This window comes from Populus trichocarpa, chromosome 14 (genome assembly GCF_000002775.5).
Source record: "Populus trichocarpa isolate Nisqually-1 chromosome 14, P.trichocarpa_v4.1, whole genome shotgun sequence".
In the NCBI taxonomy this organism is placed as follows: Eukaryota; Viridiplantae; Streptophyta; class Magnoliopsida; order Malpighiales; family Salicaceae; genus Populus; species Populus trichocarpa.
In genome coordinates this window covers 8,216,197-8,232,802 of record NC_037298.2, presented here as the reverse complement: position 1 = coordinate 8,232,802, position 16,606 = coordinate 8,216,197, and the positions used below count along the sequence as shown (strand labels likewise).

At 34.3% G+C, this 16,606-nt stretch overlaps 1 protein-coding gene across 1 annotated transcript; it reads right to left on the bottom strand.

Annotated features, from left to right (window-relative positions):
- Positions 1 to 5,653: 5,653 nt before the first annotated feature.
- LOC7491265 (probable beta-D-xylosidase 2) lies at positions 5,654 to 10,026 on the bottom strand. Its single transcript, XM_024584450.2, has 7 exons — positions 9,491 to 10,026; positions 8,499 to 8,777; positions 7,865 to 8,034; positions 7,674 to 7,771; positions 7,136 to 7,486; positions 6,634 to 7,047; positions 5,654 to 6,538 (listed from the first exon to the last, which is right to left on the bottom strand). The coding sequence occupies exons 1-7, from the start codon at positions 9,884 to 9,886 to the stop codon at positions 5,934 to 5,936; spliced, it is 2,313 nt and encodes a 770-aa protein (XP_024440218.2). The 5' UTR covers positions 9,887 to 10,026; the 3' UTR covers positions 5,654 to 5,933.
- Positions 10,027 to 16,606: the final 6,580 nt, after the last annotated feature.

Here is a 16,606-nt window from a genome sequence, read left to right as displayed (position 1 = left end):
AGATAAATGCTCCGTGGGGGTGCTCGCGTCTGTGGATCAAATTTTACGTGGAGATGGTGACCCATGTGATCGTGGCCGGGGGTGATTAGTTTAATCATTAGTGGTGAGTTTGTGAGCCTTAAAATGGCCAACAAAGCCAGCCTAGCCGGGGTGGTCTGCTTCTACTTTGCTCAAAATTTGTTGGCATAGAATTATGGAGTTTTTTTAGGACTCTAGCATAGTTAAAAAATTAATAAAATAATATAATGTAAAAAATAATTAAAAAGTATCACAGTTTAGAAAATCATAAATAATATATGCGATTTGTGAGTGGCGAGTGTTATATATAACTCTATTAAATTACAAAATTGCCAGACATAATTTAATTATTTTTAAAATTAAATAAATAAAATTTGAAGAGTTCAGACCATATGTTTTAATAGTATATTTATCTCAATTTTCAGGCTCGGTTTTTTGAAATATCTTCCATTTGTTTATGACACTGCATGTTGATTGCCCAAATGATGAAAATCTTCTAATAAAGATAATAATTCTATTACAATAACGTTCTACCATTGGTGGGAACCTTTGTGAAAAAAGAAAAGAAAAAAGAATGGTACAATGGCAGTACAGTCGAAATTAATTAGCATAATTGCTTGGTTCGAAGAATCAAGTGTCTGAAAATATCTCGTAAGGACAGAATAAAAACGTGGTGAAATTAAAAATACATATTGTGGGCATTCCGATATTTAATATCAAATTGCATATAATTAATGCATGCATCTAACGGTTAAACCACCGTCTCCCCCTAACTGATTTTGGCTGTGGCAGAAGAGAATTAAATCATAAATAAGTTGTTTTTGTAAATTTCTTTTTTAAATGATTAAAATGATTTTTATTTTATTTTTTAAAATTTATTTTTAATATCAACATATCAAAAATATTAATTTAAAATAAAAATAATAATTTTAGATTCTAATAAAAAACAATAAATAAATTACAAACCTCTCGTTGCAAAATTAGGACAATGCAATTAGACAATGGAAACTTTGGGCGGCGATTTGTGCGTTTGACAAAAAAATAGCATTTAGAACTATAGTTTTAAAACTCGACGAGTCGATCTAGAATCCGGGGCTAGAATTGGACCGGGTAAAAAAAACAGGGGAGGAAAAACTTGGTGTAACCGGCGGGTTAACCCGATAAGACTCGGTCAAAAACCAGGTTGCAACCCGTTAGTTTTTTTTTTAACTAAACGACGTTGTTTTAATTTTTTTAAAAAAAATTAACCCGAACAACCTGGTTAAAACCTAAAACCTGAACCTTATACCGAGTCAGTCACCAAACCGGATCTAAAAACTATGTTAAGAACCCTTGAAAAGCAAAGACGGCTAATCATATTGTATCGTGGGAGAATATATCCGCGTACTTAATTATGTCCATGATAAATTATATTATAAGTTATAAGAAATAACAAAATAGATTAAGGTTTTTGCATATCACATGTGCATGTGCACTCTGTCACCTGTCATTATAGATTTAAGCAATGATTTATTTTTTTTATCAAGCTTTTTTCCTCCTCGATTGCATCATTTTGTTTGATATTTTATGTGTTTTGTAAGCCTGTAGCCTTTTTGTATTTGGCTGTCACAAGGATTTAAAGTTTTTTTTTCCAGATTTTAAAATTGATTGGAGGCAAATTTAAGAAGATAGATTTTAAATTTTCTAGCTGTGAGATACAATTAAATAAAAAAGGATCAAACTGAAACATAAAAAAACCACGTGGCTAATTACAATGTGGCAGAAAAAAATACATTTTGGTCCACCTACTTTCTTTTAACTCCCTTCTCCGTTTACATCCAAATTTCATTTCTTTTTTAATTTTTTATTACATGGTTTGAGAGAGAAGGTCTTTGGAAAACTAGAGAAGAAAAAGAAAATTATTAGTTTCCCATGTTCCAACAATAAAAAAATCGATCTCAGTATCGACGAATTTCATTTCATGAGATAAATTTCCCTGAGATTTTTTTTGCTCTTTATATTGTTAGAAAACATAGGTCGACTCTCAATAGTTTTTTTTATACATGTTGATTTTTTATTTTTTAGTTGATTAAATGATGATTTGGGATCGAAAATGGATTTATTAAGGTCTTTAAAATGTTTTTTTAGGAGTTTTCAAATAAAAAAAGATTTGAAATGAGTTTTTTAAGTGGTGAAATTTAAACCGACTTTTAAGCCATAACCGGTGGTAAAATTTAAACCAACAGACAATATATCGCTTAATATCTTTTAACATAAAAAAGAGGGCTAGGCGCACAAGACTATTAATTCTTGTAAGCCCTCGCATGATTTCCCTTCCTTTTTGGGCAAAAAAAGGATAAGTTAACCGTACAATAACATTGACTCATTCAGGTTGATATCTAATATCTATCAAGTTGAGATTAAGTTGTCATCCTTAATGTGATGGATGAAATTATTTCAAAATCCTTAACTTCATGAAATAGCTTTTGACTTTTTATTTTTTATACAAGTAGGCTTCCAGACAATAAAATATGAAATCATTTTAAAATCTAATTAATATCAAGAATGTGAATCACGATATCAATTAAAATATTATGTTTTCATCAAAAAAAATTAAAATATTATGTCATGTTTCATAACCATAACATTTAAATAAATATCTTGTTTTGAAATCATAACATCAATTAAAATTTTCTTGATATTTATATATGGTGTTTTTAAAGTATAACAAGGTTAAATTATACCATTTTATAAATTCCTTTTCAAAAAAATGTCATTCCCTAATTTGAAAAAAAAAAAAAACCGATCAAATGATCTCCTAGACGAGTTGAGAACTTTAACGAAGTTGTAGAACATTCACCAGCTTCCTCGCTACGCTCAAAGTCAAGGCTCCTTAATTTGTCCGTAGCCAACTCCGACTCTTGAGCCATTGACAAAACTTTTGTACTGCGGCGGCATGCGCATGCAATAGCAACACTATTCAACATCTTTGATCAATATTGCATTCAAAATCTCAAAGTGTCAACTTTAATTTTTCATTTGGCTTGCCATCTTATATTTTTTCTCGAGCAAGAATTTTTTTACAATGGCTTAGAGTTGACCGTTTCTGGACAAAATATATATATATAATAGTACCATTTCATAAATGCACTCAATATTAGGCCTTGACCGATAAAGTGAAAACAAATCTAAAGGTAAAAGTACAGACTCTTGCAATTATGGAGACCTAAAAGAATGTGAAAAGGTGTTCATGGAGCTTGGAGAAGCCATGGGCTCCTTGGGTACTCCTTCGAGTCTTGAGAATCTTTTCGAGCCATCCCCACTTAAGTCAGCCTTTGTTAAAGCTTTATCCATATATATATATGATATCAATCAGATTAAAGTGAAAAAAAAAAGGAACAGAAAATTCTTTCCAGGTATGGTCATTTTTTAACTTAATTTAACATATTGAGAGCTGCAAGGAACGTCCTTCAACTGTTGCTTTTCTAGTTTTCATCCAGCCAATCTATCGATGTTTTGTTTTAGTCCCTGGAATGCAATCTTGATCTGCTAATCTTTTGAGGTGAAAAACAAAGTGAAGATTGATTTCCACATGGCTTGTTCGAGAGACGGGTCACTCCACCTCGTTCATTTCCTTGGCTATCCAAGAGATCTTTAGCTACCTCGAATTAAAACTTCAACACTTATTTTAAAGGGTGTAATTTAACTAGTCGAATCTTGTATTTGCTTATAGAAGTTACTAATTTGAGTCTCATAAATCTTTTGACTACTATAGACTTAACTAGTTATTAATTTAATTACATCGAGAGATTAGTCATGGTACGTGTAAGCTGGTGCAACACTATTATTAAAAAAAAAAAAAAGTTCAGACTTGAAAATTGAGAAATTTATAGCAAACTTCCATCGAAAGCAAAATATTATTGCTATATTCTATGCCACACGGTTCTCTAGTGTTTTCAGATAAAGCTGGGCAATCTTCTTTCTATACATGGAATACGGAAGCTAGACTTTTTTTTTAATGGAATTACATGAGATGATACCATGATAGGCCTGAAAGCTTCGTGTCAGATGTAGTAGATGAGTCAACCTGACACGTGGATGTATGTTCGAGCAAGTGGTACTTTGGGCATGGTCGCTAAAGATGATAGGCTTTAGAAACTGGATCCTGATCTCTGGCAGAGTTCTTAGAAGGAAGCCAGCAATCATCACATTTCGTCACATATATACATACATGTCAAAACCAGCGCCATACTGCTTCTGTAATGTCCTTTTCTCTTTGCTTCCTGTCGCTTGCACATGCTAGGCTCGGTTATTAGATTGTGGTCGTTGTGTGGACAAGGCAGAGAGGCACATGGAACATGAATGTAAATCCCACAGGAAGAGCCCAGCTAGGATGCATACAATTGACTCTTTCCTCTCTTGTCACTGCTCTACCCCTTTAGAAAATGTTGATTAATAATTTGCGAATGCTGGGATTTTCCCGCGTGCACGAAAAATCAGAACTTTTGTTTAATGGTTGATGCACAACTTGTATAGAATGACACCTGTGTTTAATAAATGCACAGCCCATGTTCTTCGCCATGTATGATATTGCCTTGTAAACAGGGTTTGGTAAATTTAGAAAAAAATATTAAAATTAAAATTAAAATTTTATATTTTTGAATTATTGTGATGTATTTTTAAATAATTTTATTAAAAAAATAACTATTTTTACATTCTCAAACAACCCGAACAAGCAAAAATGACATCATAGATTGCCTTCGGTATAATTTTCATGCACGATTTATTTATTTGTTTTCGTACATGTTGTCATCCTAGCTAGAAAAACAACATGGGATGGGATGCTAGTTATCAATAATTTTAAATTATATTTATTTGTAAATATATTAAAATAATATTTTTTTATATTTTTATATTTATTTTTAATACGGCAAAACAATATAAAATTATAAAAAAAATTAATTTAAAACAAAAGAGAAAATTAAAAAAATTCTCATAAACTCTTTTTGAATGCAAAAACAAATTCCAAGTTATACCTGATCTAACCATACCGCTGCATGGTCAAATAAAAATGGCCAGTCCCTTGGTCTGGAAGTTTTCTAGGTCCTCGTTGTGGATTAGTTCTTGCTGGATCTGATAGAAATGACTCATTCTGATTATTTTTTTGAGCAGTACACCAGGGAAAAAGGGGGTCCTGGACGTTGTGTCAGGTCAAAAGTAGCTCGCCTTTGAAAATAAAATAAAATACTAGGGGCTTGCATGGGCGGGTCGGGTCGATAAAAAACGGAAGAAGTTTCTCCAGACTACTATTTATCACCAAGGAAGAAAAAAAATGTCGCTAGCTACATCGAAGAAAAGTCCATGAGGCCCAAGGAGCCACCTGATTCATAAAGAGAAAACTCCACGAGGCCGGAGGGAGTTTTGATTATCAAAATATCATTTTAATAATTCGCAAACCCATAAATGGTGTTTTTCTAAGTTTTGATTTTTTTAATATTTTTGAATTATTTTAATGTGTTGATATCAAAAATTATTTTTAAAAATAAATAAATATTATTTTAATACATTTGCAAACAAAAAACTCTTTAAAAAACAACCGCTACTATATTTTCAAACAATTTTAAACTTGACATTAAATTAATGGTAACGAAATAAATGAAAAAAATGTGAGGGTACATTGGTGTATCCTCTTTTCTTTACAACTCCCAACCATAAAAAACAGATACTATCTGTGTCATTCTTCGAAATAAAAGAAAAGAAAGGCATGTTCTGTTTCCACACCTTCATTTCTTTCAGAAAAATCCCACTACAGTTGTCCCTTAATATGGACCGTCATCAACGGATAACAATAATGTATAAAATATTGCCATAAGCCTGCGATTTTCATGCAGAAGAATATGCCACGTACTACTGATAATTACTTGAAACAAGACATTTTAAGACTCGACCACCCCTAGAATTGAGGCTTGAAGTGACACCGAGTGCTTAACGTCACCAATATGAAGACTATGTTCTCCCATTGGAATTCTTCGAATTCCAGATCCGTCGACAACACTCAAGGATTTGCAAACATGAATGTTAATTCCCACTCTTTGCTGTGTCCCTGCTGCAACATGCACTTTTTCGAAGGCCACTAACTGTTTGTGAGGAGCCCAATGTCTTGCTGGTGGTCTAGAGTAGACTAGCAATGTGTGAGTCCCATCCATGGAGCCAGTGTTTTTCACATCTACTTGCATTCCTAAAGAGAGTCTATTACATCTAGCATGTGTAACTCTGATTGCCTTCCCTGAAATGGTTGCATTTCCGGAGCCATGGCGGTGGCCGTCTAGGGGTACCGAAACCATCGTCGGTGCACTTGCTATGGTATGAACAAAATTTGTGTAGCTTATTCCATGACCAAATGGGTACACCACTTTACCTTTGTAGAATCTATAGGTTCTTCCAGGATAGCCCTTTGATTTGCTTGATCGCATGGCCATGTTTGTCATTGGCAGATTTGTGATATAATCTTGTGGGTACCATGTCATAGGAAGCTTGCCTCCTGAAAAAAAATAAAAAATAAAAAAAAATTCTCTGTTACGTTCCCGATGAAATGAACCCAATATGAAATCCGCAGAAGTTGTACTAAAAGCAAACCTGGGTTTGTAATTCCAAACAAGACATCAGAAATGGCTGCTCCTCCAGCTTGGCCTGGATAGCCAGCCCATACGATGCTCCCAATTTTTGGATCATTCTCAGCGAAAGACACATCAATAGGCCCACCAGACATTAAGACCAATATAGTCGGGCCCTTCGAGGCTGCGGCGACCTTGGATACGAGCTCTTGTTGGCGTCCAGGTAGAAGAAGCCCAGTCCTATCTCTAAATTCTGCCTCAATAGATTGGTCAAGCCCCATTACTAGAACCGTTGCATCCGCTTGCCGGGCTGCGTCAATTGCTGCGCTGAATTGCTGGTCACTAACACAGGCAACATCTGCACAACCTTGCCGGTGAATTGTCTGGGCATATCTCTGTATCCCTTGTAGGGGTGTTGTGTATCCACACGCCAACCCTAGTCATACACCATGAGTAAAAGTATTAATTATCGATGTATGTAGATGGTCTAAATAATTCTCTCAACCAGGCTCAATAACGCTTACCAGCATAATTGCCAATCATAGTAGCAGTGACATTCGAATTAGGGCCAACGATGGCAACGGAGAGATGCCGGCGAGTAGATAAAGGCAATGAAGGACCATGATTCTTGAGAAGAACAATGCCTTGTCTGGCCGCTTCAAGGGCAAGCTCTTGGTGAGCTGGGGTGCACACATCGTTCGGACCTAGGTTCCCATATAGCTGTGATGATGGCTCACCATCGAACATCCCCAGCCTCATCTGGACAGTCAGTGTATTAAGCAATGCGTTATTTATTTCAGCCTCATTCAGCAAGCCCTTTTTTACAGCATCCTCCGTGTGTTGACCCAGGAATGGTCCACAGTCCAAATCTAAACCTGCAAGATATTAACATTGACTTGTTACTATTTTTTTTCATCATCAGAACACTAATGTTTACACATTACTACTAGTTAATCTAAGCCCGAGCTTAATCAGTAAGCCCAACATATTTTCTTTGACAATTTTTTTTTTTTAATTTCCATGTTCATATTGGACTCGAGTAACGAAACAAAGGCTACTGGCCTGCTTTAATAGCATCCGAGGCTGCTTCCTCCGGGGTTGAAGTATAGTGTTGCTGCCCATAATAAACTCCAACGGAGTCACAGTCTGAAACAATGTACCTGTGAATGGTAATTGCAGATAGATTGCAAGAGTTAATTGTATATTACATGATCATGTGATTAAACAGCATGGCATTTTGAATTTGATCATACCCATCAAGTCTCCACTGACCACGTACAGTTTTCTTTAGCAGATTTGGGTCAGCACACGTGGGGATTCCATTCACCTGATTGTAAGAGCACATAACACTTGCTACTTTGCCTTCCTTCACACACATCCTGAATGGCACATCAAATGTATCCTCCATGTCCTGCTTGCTTACCTGATAATTAACCCCTCCCCCACGTGAGATGAAGAAAGGTAGCATATAGCACGTGATCAGCAGTGAGAATTACCGGTGGTATTTTTTCCGTACCGTGTATGATTAATGATCTATTAAGTAGTGTGATAAAATATGGACGAAACTATATTTTAGCCAATTAATACACGTTATATTTTTGCATATGTTACAGCCAAACCAGGCTGATCCTCACCTCTCCATTATTGCTACCGACTGTTACAGTAAATCAATGTCTTACCCAATACTTCGGTGGTATTTCCTACTTCTTCTTTTAATAATGAATAATAAATTAAAAAAAAAACATTTTTTTTAAAACACGGTACAACCGTGAAAACAATCACTGCTTTAAAGTCAAGAAAATGGACGAACAATCATATCGCGTGTAAAGACTCATGATGCATAGCAGCAGCAAATACACGTAGAGATCAAACATTAATTTACTGTACCTCAGCGTTAAAGTGGAACCGATCAACCCCGTTCCAGTTATCGAGGTCGTAAGCCGTGAAGTGCTTACAACAAGCAGCGACCTTTAGCCGGTTACCGTCACTTCCCTGTAAACCTCTGACGTAGCTTGCAGCATATTTACCAACTACAACCGGGTCTTCACCGGGAGTCTCCTGTCCACGACCCCACCTCGGGTCTCTGAATATGTTCACGTTTGGACTCCAATAGGTGAGCCCAGCTACCCCTCCATTGAACATTGCTCTTGCTTCATCAGACACAACCTGCATGGTAAACGGGTTTGTTTTTATATTTTATAAAATTTAGACAGTACTATATTGGCCGGGTTTTTTTCTTCAAAAAAAAAGGGGGCAACTTGCCTGACATTATACGCATTTGGTAAAGAATGAATCCACAAATGAAGATAATTAAAATTAATAATTTTTTGTTACTACTTTTTTAAAAGACAGTAATATTATATATCTTTGTTTTTGTTCGATAAAAAAAGAAAGAGAAAAGGAAAAAAAGTATCTTTGCTTTTGTTAATCTTTAATGCGGCGCAGTAGCTATTGACGAGATGCAATAAAGAGAGGTGGCTACATCATTGAATTTTGTGGAGAGTTTTTATTTTTTTTCAACTAACACACACACACTCAGAGAGAGACACATATAAAAGCAGTTTGTTTACATTGGTTCATGTAAGACGCGTCCCTGCATTATTTGTATGGGCTCCCGAGCAAATTGTATAGCAGAGCTGACACATGCTATGCATGGTTGCAAATCTTGGTGAGGTTTGCATGCTATAAGGGCTGCCTTTCCATATGGAACAAAACTGACTGTTCTATTCAGCTCATATGTACAAGGTAAACAAAAAGAAACAGAAGGTTCTCTATGGATAGAATCCCTGTTATGGCTTTAAGTATCCGTCTTACTTTGATATATATATATAGTCTAATTAATGATTTAATAAAATCTAATCAAGGTTAAAAAATCTCACCTGTCCAATAGCCTCCCACAAAGTTGCATTGAAAGCAGCAGCGGTAGTGATGACTTGAGGGAAGCTAGTGGCCACAGGGAAGGCTCCACCAAACTTGGTCCCTGGACCCACATTGGAAACTCCATGAAGAGCCTCAGACCACCACTCATACCCTTTAATCCCCAGCCGTGGAACTGCCGCAGCATTGTTCACTAGCAACCCAACCTTCTCCTGCAATGTCATTCTTCCAATAAGGTCATTAACTCTCGTTTGTATTGGCAACTTCACTTGGCAAAACGGCAAATCTCTCGTGGTTCCATCTTTTGGGTCGCAAGCAAAAGGGTCCAGGGCTTTGCTGGTTTGCAAAGAAACACCCAAGAAAAGAACCGAGAGAGTAATTATGAAGGATGTGGGCATGGCGGTGTAATCCACTTTGGAGAGATATGGAAACGTTTTTCAATGGGGATGGAGAGCAAGGGAAGTGAATGTGTAGAGTATATATAGCTGAGGTGAATTACAAGTTCGTGATAGGAATGGGAGTGATGACGTAGGAGAACAACTTCGACGATAAGAGTACTTTAACTGTTTTAAAGAATAAGTGAGGCTTTTAATTTATTTCTTTTTTTGTGGTGCGCCGGACAGTACAAGGTGGTTGCAAACACAAATCATAAGTGAATTTACCTGCCATTTTGAAGCTTGGAGTGGGGTATTTTGTGTAAGATCACACGTGGCTTGTTTGTATTGGTGGTTCGGAATCCATGAATTTCAGGTCCAAAATATGGGCATCATTAGAATGAGCTGATCAGGTGGGAGTTGGATCGTCCAATTGACGTTTAATGCTATACATGGGAGTGTGGTCCAATTATGTCTTTTTTTATATATATAAATTAAAATTTTTAATGTTTTTAAATTGTTTTGAATTTCTAATATTAAAAATAAAATTTTTAATTTTTTTAATATATTTTCAAATAAAAATTATTTTAAAAATTATAAAATTGTCAAAATCATAGGAAAAGATTCGAATGAATCAAATTGATATTTCTTGAGCAGAAATCACCCTTGCAAAGACTACATAAACGCGCGCACACCGTATTAACATCTAGAGCAGGGCAATTAATAATCAGAGGGCTGTCACGATGTTCAACTTGGTCGGTCAGTTGCAGGTTGCTGGCAGCTCTAGCTTCGCTTGGAAGAGAACTCAGGAACTAATCAGCTTAACCCTTACTGGACGGTGAAACTCAAATTATTGCATTGCCAGTTGGAATAAAAAGCATTACACTTTCTTTATTTTCTTGGATACGAAATAATTTAAATTATTCCCTTTTAAACCAACCAATCACATAAGAAATAAAACAACTTTTTCATCCAACAAACCTAAAACTAATTAAATATGAAACTTAAAATTATTATACATATTGTTTTCATGAAAAAATCACATAATTATAAATTTTATCAATTTCTTATAGTAGCGGTGACAAAATTATAAATTTTTTAATAAAAAATAAATATTTCAATAAAAAATAAATTTTTCTTATATTTTTCTTATATTTGATATTTTTATCATTTTATACATAGTTTATTTATCACTTTTTTTTATCTTCATTTTTTGTAATTTTGTTTTTAGTTTTTCCTTTTTTTTAAAATTTTGTTTTGGAAAAAAATATTATTTTTTATTTCTTACACTTTAAATATTTATCATTCTACACTTGACCTATTTATACCATTGTTTTTATTCTTATCTTTATTTTTTTGTAATTTGTTTTTTTTTTTTTTTTACATTTTGTTTTTGAAAAATTATTATACAAAGATTAAGAAAATGGTGTTTCACTGTAGCAATTGCAACATTATTTTATTCTTCTACCACGTTAAAAAATTAGCTCGAGATCTTTCATGTTTCATTAATGCATATAATTTTTATTATATTCTATTATATATAAGCATTGACTTTTTAATTCACGGTTATATTGTTTACTCGATATAAAAAAACTCATTAATAGCACATACACATTAATTCTTTTAAGTTAGAAAGAAAATTATTCGACCTGCAGAAAGACGAGTTAAATAAACATGTTAACACCTTGTCTTTTATATTTATTAGAACAAATAATTTTTTTATATATTTAATTAAATACATGCATAGACTTTTTGATTTGTATTTAAATTTTAAAAAACATACATTTCAAAAACTTGCTTTTTTTTTTCCAAGAAAATTATCCCACCCATGACTAGTTCTATGTATTCAGCTAGCTTGGCTCACCAAGGAAAATCTCTGTTCAACTAATTAAATGACGATGGGATATTCAACAGAGATGAGAGCTTGGAAATCTTAGAAAATCTGAGCACAGATTTCCATAGCTGATTTTTGAAACCATGATCATCCACTGAGAATCTATTTCACGTTTGAGCAGTGCCTTGACAATACTGCATTATTTTATTTATAAATCTCAAATCATCAATCTGATTTTTCAATTTTCTCCATGAAAGCAACCGATAGGTTCAGGTGGGCGGTTGGGGTTATCGACAAAGGTATCTAGAAAACGACTTCGTTTAAAAAATGTTATCTTTAATATAGCACCATGCTTATTTGGAGTTTGCAAGAATGCTGTGGATTGGGTGGTTATATAAATAAAATAAAATAAAAAAACGTGCCAGTGCCCATTTCTTTGTGGTCTGTTTCTGTTATTGCATTATTGGGAATGCTGAATCTAGCAAACAATATTCTCGATGATTATTTTAGTTTGATTTAATTTTTATTAAAAAATAATTAAATTAATTTTTTTAAAAAAATTTCGAAACCAAACCGAAACTGGTTCAAACCAACCAGTTTTGGTTTGGTTTTTTGAATAAAAACCGGTTCAAACCGGTTTGGCTTGGTTTTTTCGGTTTGGATCGGTTTTTCAGTTTGGTTCGGTTTTTTTCCGGTTTGGCTCGGTTTTTTTCGGTTTGGGTTCGGTTCGGTTCGGTTCAGTTTTTTCAGTTTCAGGCTTGTAAAATTAAAACAGAACCGGTCAGTTTTTTAAAATTCTAATCGGTTTAATCGGGGTTTTTTCATAGTTCAGTTTTTTCAGTTATTTTTTCTAGTTTTTTCAGTTTAATTGATTTTTTGGTTTTTTTCTCACCCCTGATTCAAGTTGTGTAGCAGAAGTTTTGTCTTTTTTTTTTTTTTTCCTGCTTTCCCTTTCTTTTCGTATTTGTTAGCTTTTGGTAGAATAAAGTTTATTATTTAATCCATATATATATATATATATAATTAATTTAGTTTAGGATTTCCATTATTGAATTCAGGTATTCTATATAACTTTGTTTTTCATGAGTTTTTGACCGCTGTTTAATTCAGGTATTCTAAAGATGCAAGATGATAGATCCCAACAAGAAAATAATAAAAAATGCTTAAGAAAGGCTTAGTGTAAGCTAACAACTCTTTGCACAAGAGAAAGTGTGGTACAAAAAAAATCAAATATGGAAAGAGAAAAAAGAGATCTTCCTAAAAAGAAATGGATAATGACTAAAGAGCCATGATGAAAAATAAACTAGTAAAATCTTTGAAAAAAGAGATCTTCCTATAACGAGATGAAAATGAGATGATAGATCTTTTACACAATTGCTTAAGAAATCTTTAATCATGTTTTAAGCTCATTGTCATATCTTTAATCTTCCTTTCTTAAGCAATGCGTGAAAGATCTATCCTTGTCATCTATGGACAATGATTAAAGAAATGACAATTAATGAGATGTCATTACCTAGCTATAACGAGAAAGTTGCTAAGACAAAGATGCAAGAGAAATCTTACCAAGATAAAAATGGAAGATCTAGAAAATTATGGCAACAATGCGACGACAAAAAAAAAAAAAAAAAAGGACGTTGAAAGTTATGATCATAAACAAGAGATGATAAGATGATCCCCCAACATATTTTGAATTTCAAGAGTTTGGATGCTTTCAAAATTAAAATTAAAGGGAGTGTGGAAATTAATTTTTAAGTTAAAGTGCTTTTTTTAGTTCTTGAGCATCCTTTGAGTCTCTTAATTTATTCTTATACTAGTATCATTATATATGTTAAATATTATAAGTCTAAATACAAGTCCACTGGGATTTTCTCTCTAATATTGTATGAAAGAGATTTATTTCCACCATGCTTCGCTTCCTTCCTTCCTTCCTTCTCCCCTTGTTATTTCTAGCACAGTGTAGCCTCTGTTCTCAGATTATCTCATATTCCCCGTTCCAACTACACTAACTACATCCAGTCATTCATAATCTCATTCCTTTTCCTTTTTTCTTTTTAAATTCCATATGACTTATAAGAAGGACGAGGGAAATCAAGGAAAAACCAGCAAAAATGACGTAAAACTTCATAAAGCAGCTCATCAATCTGTAAAACTGTTTCCTCGAGGACAACTCGATAATATGAGCTATCTAAATTACGGAAGGAACATGATTAGGTCGCAATTATTATTATTATTATTATTATTATAATGCTAATTAATTAAGACGGGGGAGGATTTGCTACCCAGCTCACAACCCATCAAGTACAGCGCATCATGTGGACCTTTCTTGGAGACATCTTCATCCAAAACGTTCATGTTTCATCGTCTCTCTTTATAACCAACCTACAAGAGTATTAAAGAGCAGCCGAACCCTTTAGATAAACCTTTGACAATTTGCTTGCAACCAACCCCTTTGCCCCCCACGGAACCCACCTTCGTCCAGAATGATGCGTGCCTTCTTGTATTATATGATCCAACGTGGCGCTTACGATCGAAGTCGTCTGTCTAGAGGTTAAGAAAAACTCCAGATTTTCTCATGAGAAACAGCAAAACTTTCAGATTTTTACACATGTTAAGATTACCAAGCAGGTGCTGGGCACTGTTTATTTTTTCGGTGCAGGAGTATTTTTTAAAGTATTCATATCGAAAATAAGTGTATAAAAATAAAATATTTGAATATATTTTTAAATAAAACCCTTTGAAACTCGCCCACAGCTGGAGAAAGAGAGAGGGAGGCAACGGTGGTTAGGACGATGATGAGGTGCTAGGGCAATAACAAAGCCAAGCTGTACCAGATGATGTACCAAACGGAATCATTAAAGGCGTTGGAAAACACTCCAGGGAAGTTGAGAAAGAAGGAAGGTGCTTAATTTGTAGTAACATGAACGTGGGGTCTAAATAGATGATAGATAAGCGGTTATATCACCATCAAATCACCATCATATTTCATTTATCTTTTCATTGACACCAGAGTAATCCTATTGTTTTATATTATCCATTTGGTCGTTGCCCCGAATTTTAGATTTATCCATCAAAATAAAGTAAGGGATACCGTTCTCGGGAAAAAACTAAAATAGATGAATGATGATAATGATGACAAAAATAGATTCTATTATGATTTAGTTACAAGAGTTTATCAGAAATAGTAACATTCAGTAACTATTTATCTCAAATTAATAGTTTGATGTAATTTAATTCTATGAATTATAATTGATAAGGTTGCAAAAATTATAGGGAATATTCTGGAATGAATTATTTTCGGAAATTCTTATATAACATTTACGATAAATTATATGACCCTCACTTCAAAACCACACTGACTTCTCATTTGACAAATCTTTTCCGAGGGTATGAAATTCTTCTGGAATAAATGCTTGCACAAAATCTCCTGGGGGTGTTGATGGGGAACTCTTCGAAAATCAAGTCAGTACTAGAAATATTTATGTAAAAAACGATATCAATGAAGATATCTATGAGCTTTTATGAAAGTAGAGAAAAAATTGGGGAAGAAGATGTAGATGTGTGGGGGAAGAAGCTGAGAATATGTTTATGTCTCTGAGTATATCTCTCTTTCATCTATATATTCATATTTTCTTTTTATATATATTACCTGATTTGAACTGCCTCATGCAACGTAGGAGGGGTAGAAAAATAATCTCGTATGAGTAAGATGTTATTATCTTATTGCTCGTACCATTGCATCTAATTAATGTAAGCATGGATTGCTTGTTCGTATTTAATAGGATTATGATGGACATCATAATTATTAACTCAAACTCAAGGTATAGGAGGCTAAATGTAGAGTGATCCTTCAGTCGCGTACTCAACCTTAGGGACATTGAGTTCAACTCACACCCTGATCCTATGAGGAGTCGGGTCCAACTTGTGACTGTACTCAAGAATGGTCAGGGACGGTCGTGCCATAGCCCAACATGGAGTTAGGCGTTGACGCGCCCTGACCCAACGTGGGGTTGGGCGTAGACATGCCCTTTCTCAACATGGAATTTGACGCATTCATGTTTCTACCCAACTTAGAGTTGGGTGCGGAGAAAAACATAATTTCATCTTGGATTGTAATTTTCATGTGTTGGCTTTTAAATAGGATTGACTTATAGAAATCATGAAGTATCAATAATGCTTTTAATTTGAGAATGGCACAATACCAAAATTTCTCATATTCTATTTTTTTCAAAACAAAATAAACGAAAGAAAAAAAACGAGGACGATAAAGTGGATCATCGGTTATAGGTTATGAAGTCACTAGAAAGAAGTTCGTGTCACTGTTAAGGGTAGACTTTTCCAAATCCCTTCAATCCAAATGTAAAATTATAAAACTACTTGTTGTCTAAGCACGAATAGAAAATGATTTTAAGTTCATAAGTTGTCGGCTAACTCTAAGAATAAATCTGATGATAAAAAATATTTATTCACTTGCTTGAATTCATCAATATTAGAGAAATTTATTTCTTTAAACATATCAAATCAATACAAAACTTTACATCCTTAAAATCATGTGAAAAAATAATTTAATTTCAATTTATACATAAATTAGTTTTACGATGTCCATGACCTTAGAGAAAATAAATAAACGAGAAGAAATGGTCGGCAAAGAGGCCCGATTTTCGGAGATGGTTCAGCGATCAGTGGACAACCAGACACGTTGGCTATGGCTAAAACTGAAATGCTCGAGAGTCCAGCCCGGTATGAAATGGGCTAAAGACCGAACTAAGAGTGTGGAGCCAGTGGCCGAAACAGCTTCCGCTAAAGACCATCGAGGACCTAACTGTAGCTGGAAATGGAAATGGAAACGGAACGTTGTTTTGTTGGCGCTCACAAGTCACAAGTCAAGACCAAACCGCCTTATCAAGGAAATT

What these genes read in the sequence shown, in the direction of transcription:
- LOC7491265 (XM_024584450.2), bottom strand. Translation starts at nt 9,886, where the DNA reads ATGCCCACATCCTTCATAATTACTCTCTCGGTTCTTTTCTTGGGTGTT. An exon ending in GGTCAGTGGAGACTTGATGG is followed by an intron (nt 7,772 to 7,864) that starts GTATGATCAAAT and finishes TACCATTCACAG; the next exon opens with GTACATTGTTTCAGACTGTG. An exon ending in CTCGGATGCTATTAAAGCAG is followed by an intron (nt 7,487 to 7,673) that starts GCCAGTAGCCTT and finishes AATATCTTGCAG; the next exon opens with GTTTAGATTTGGACTGTGGA.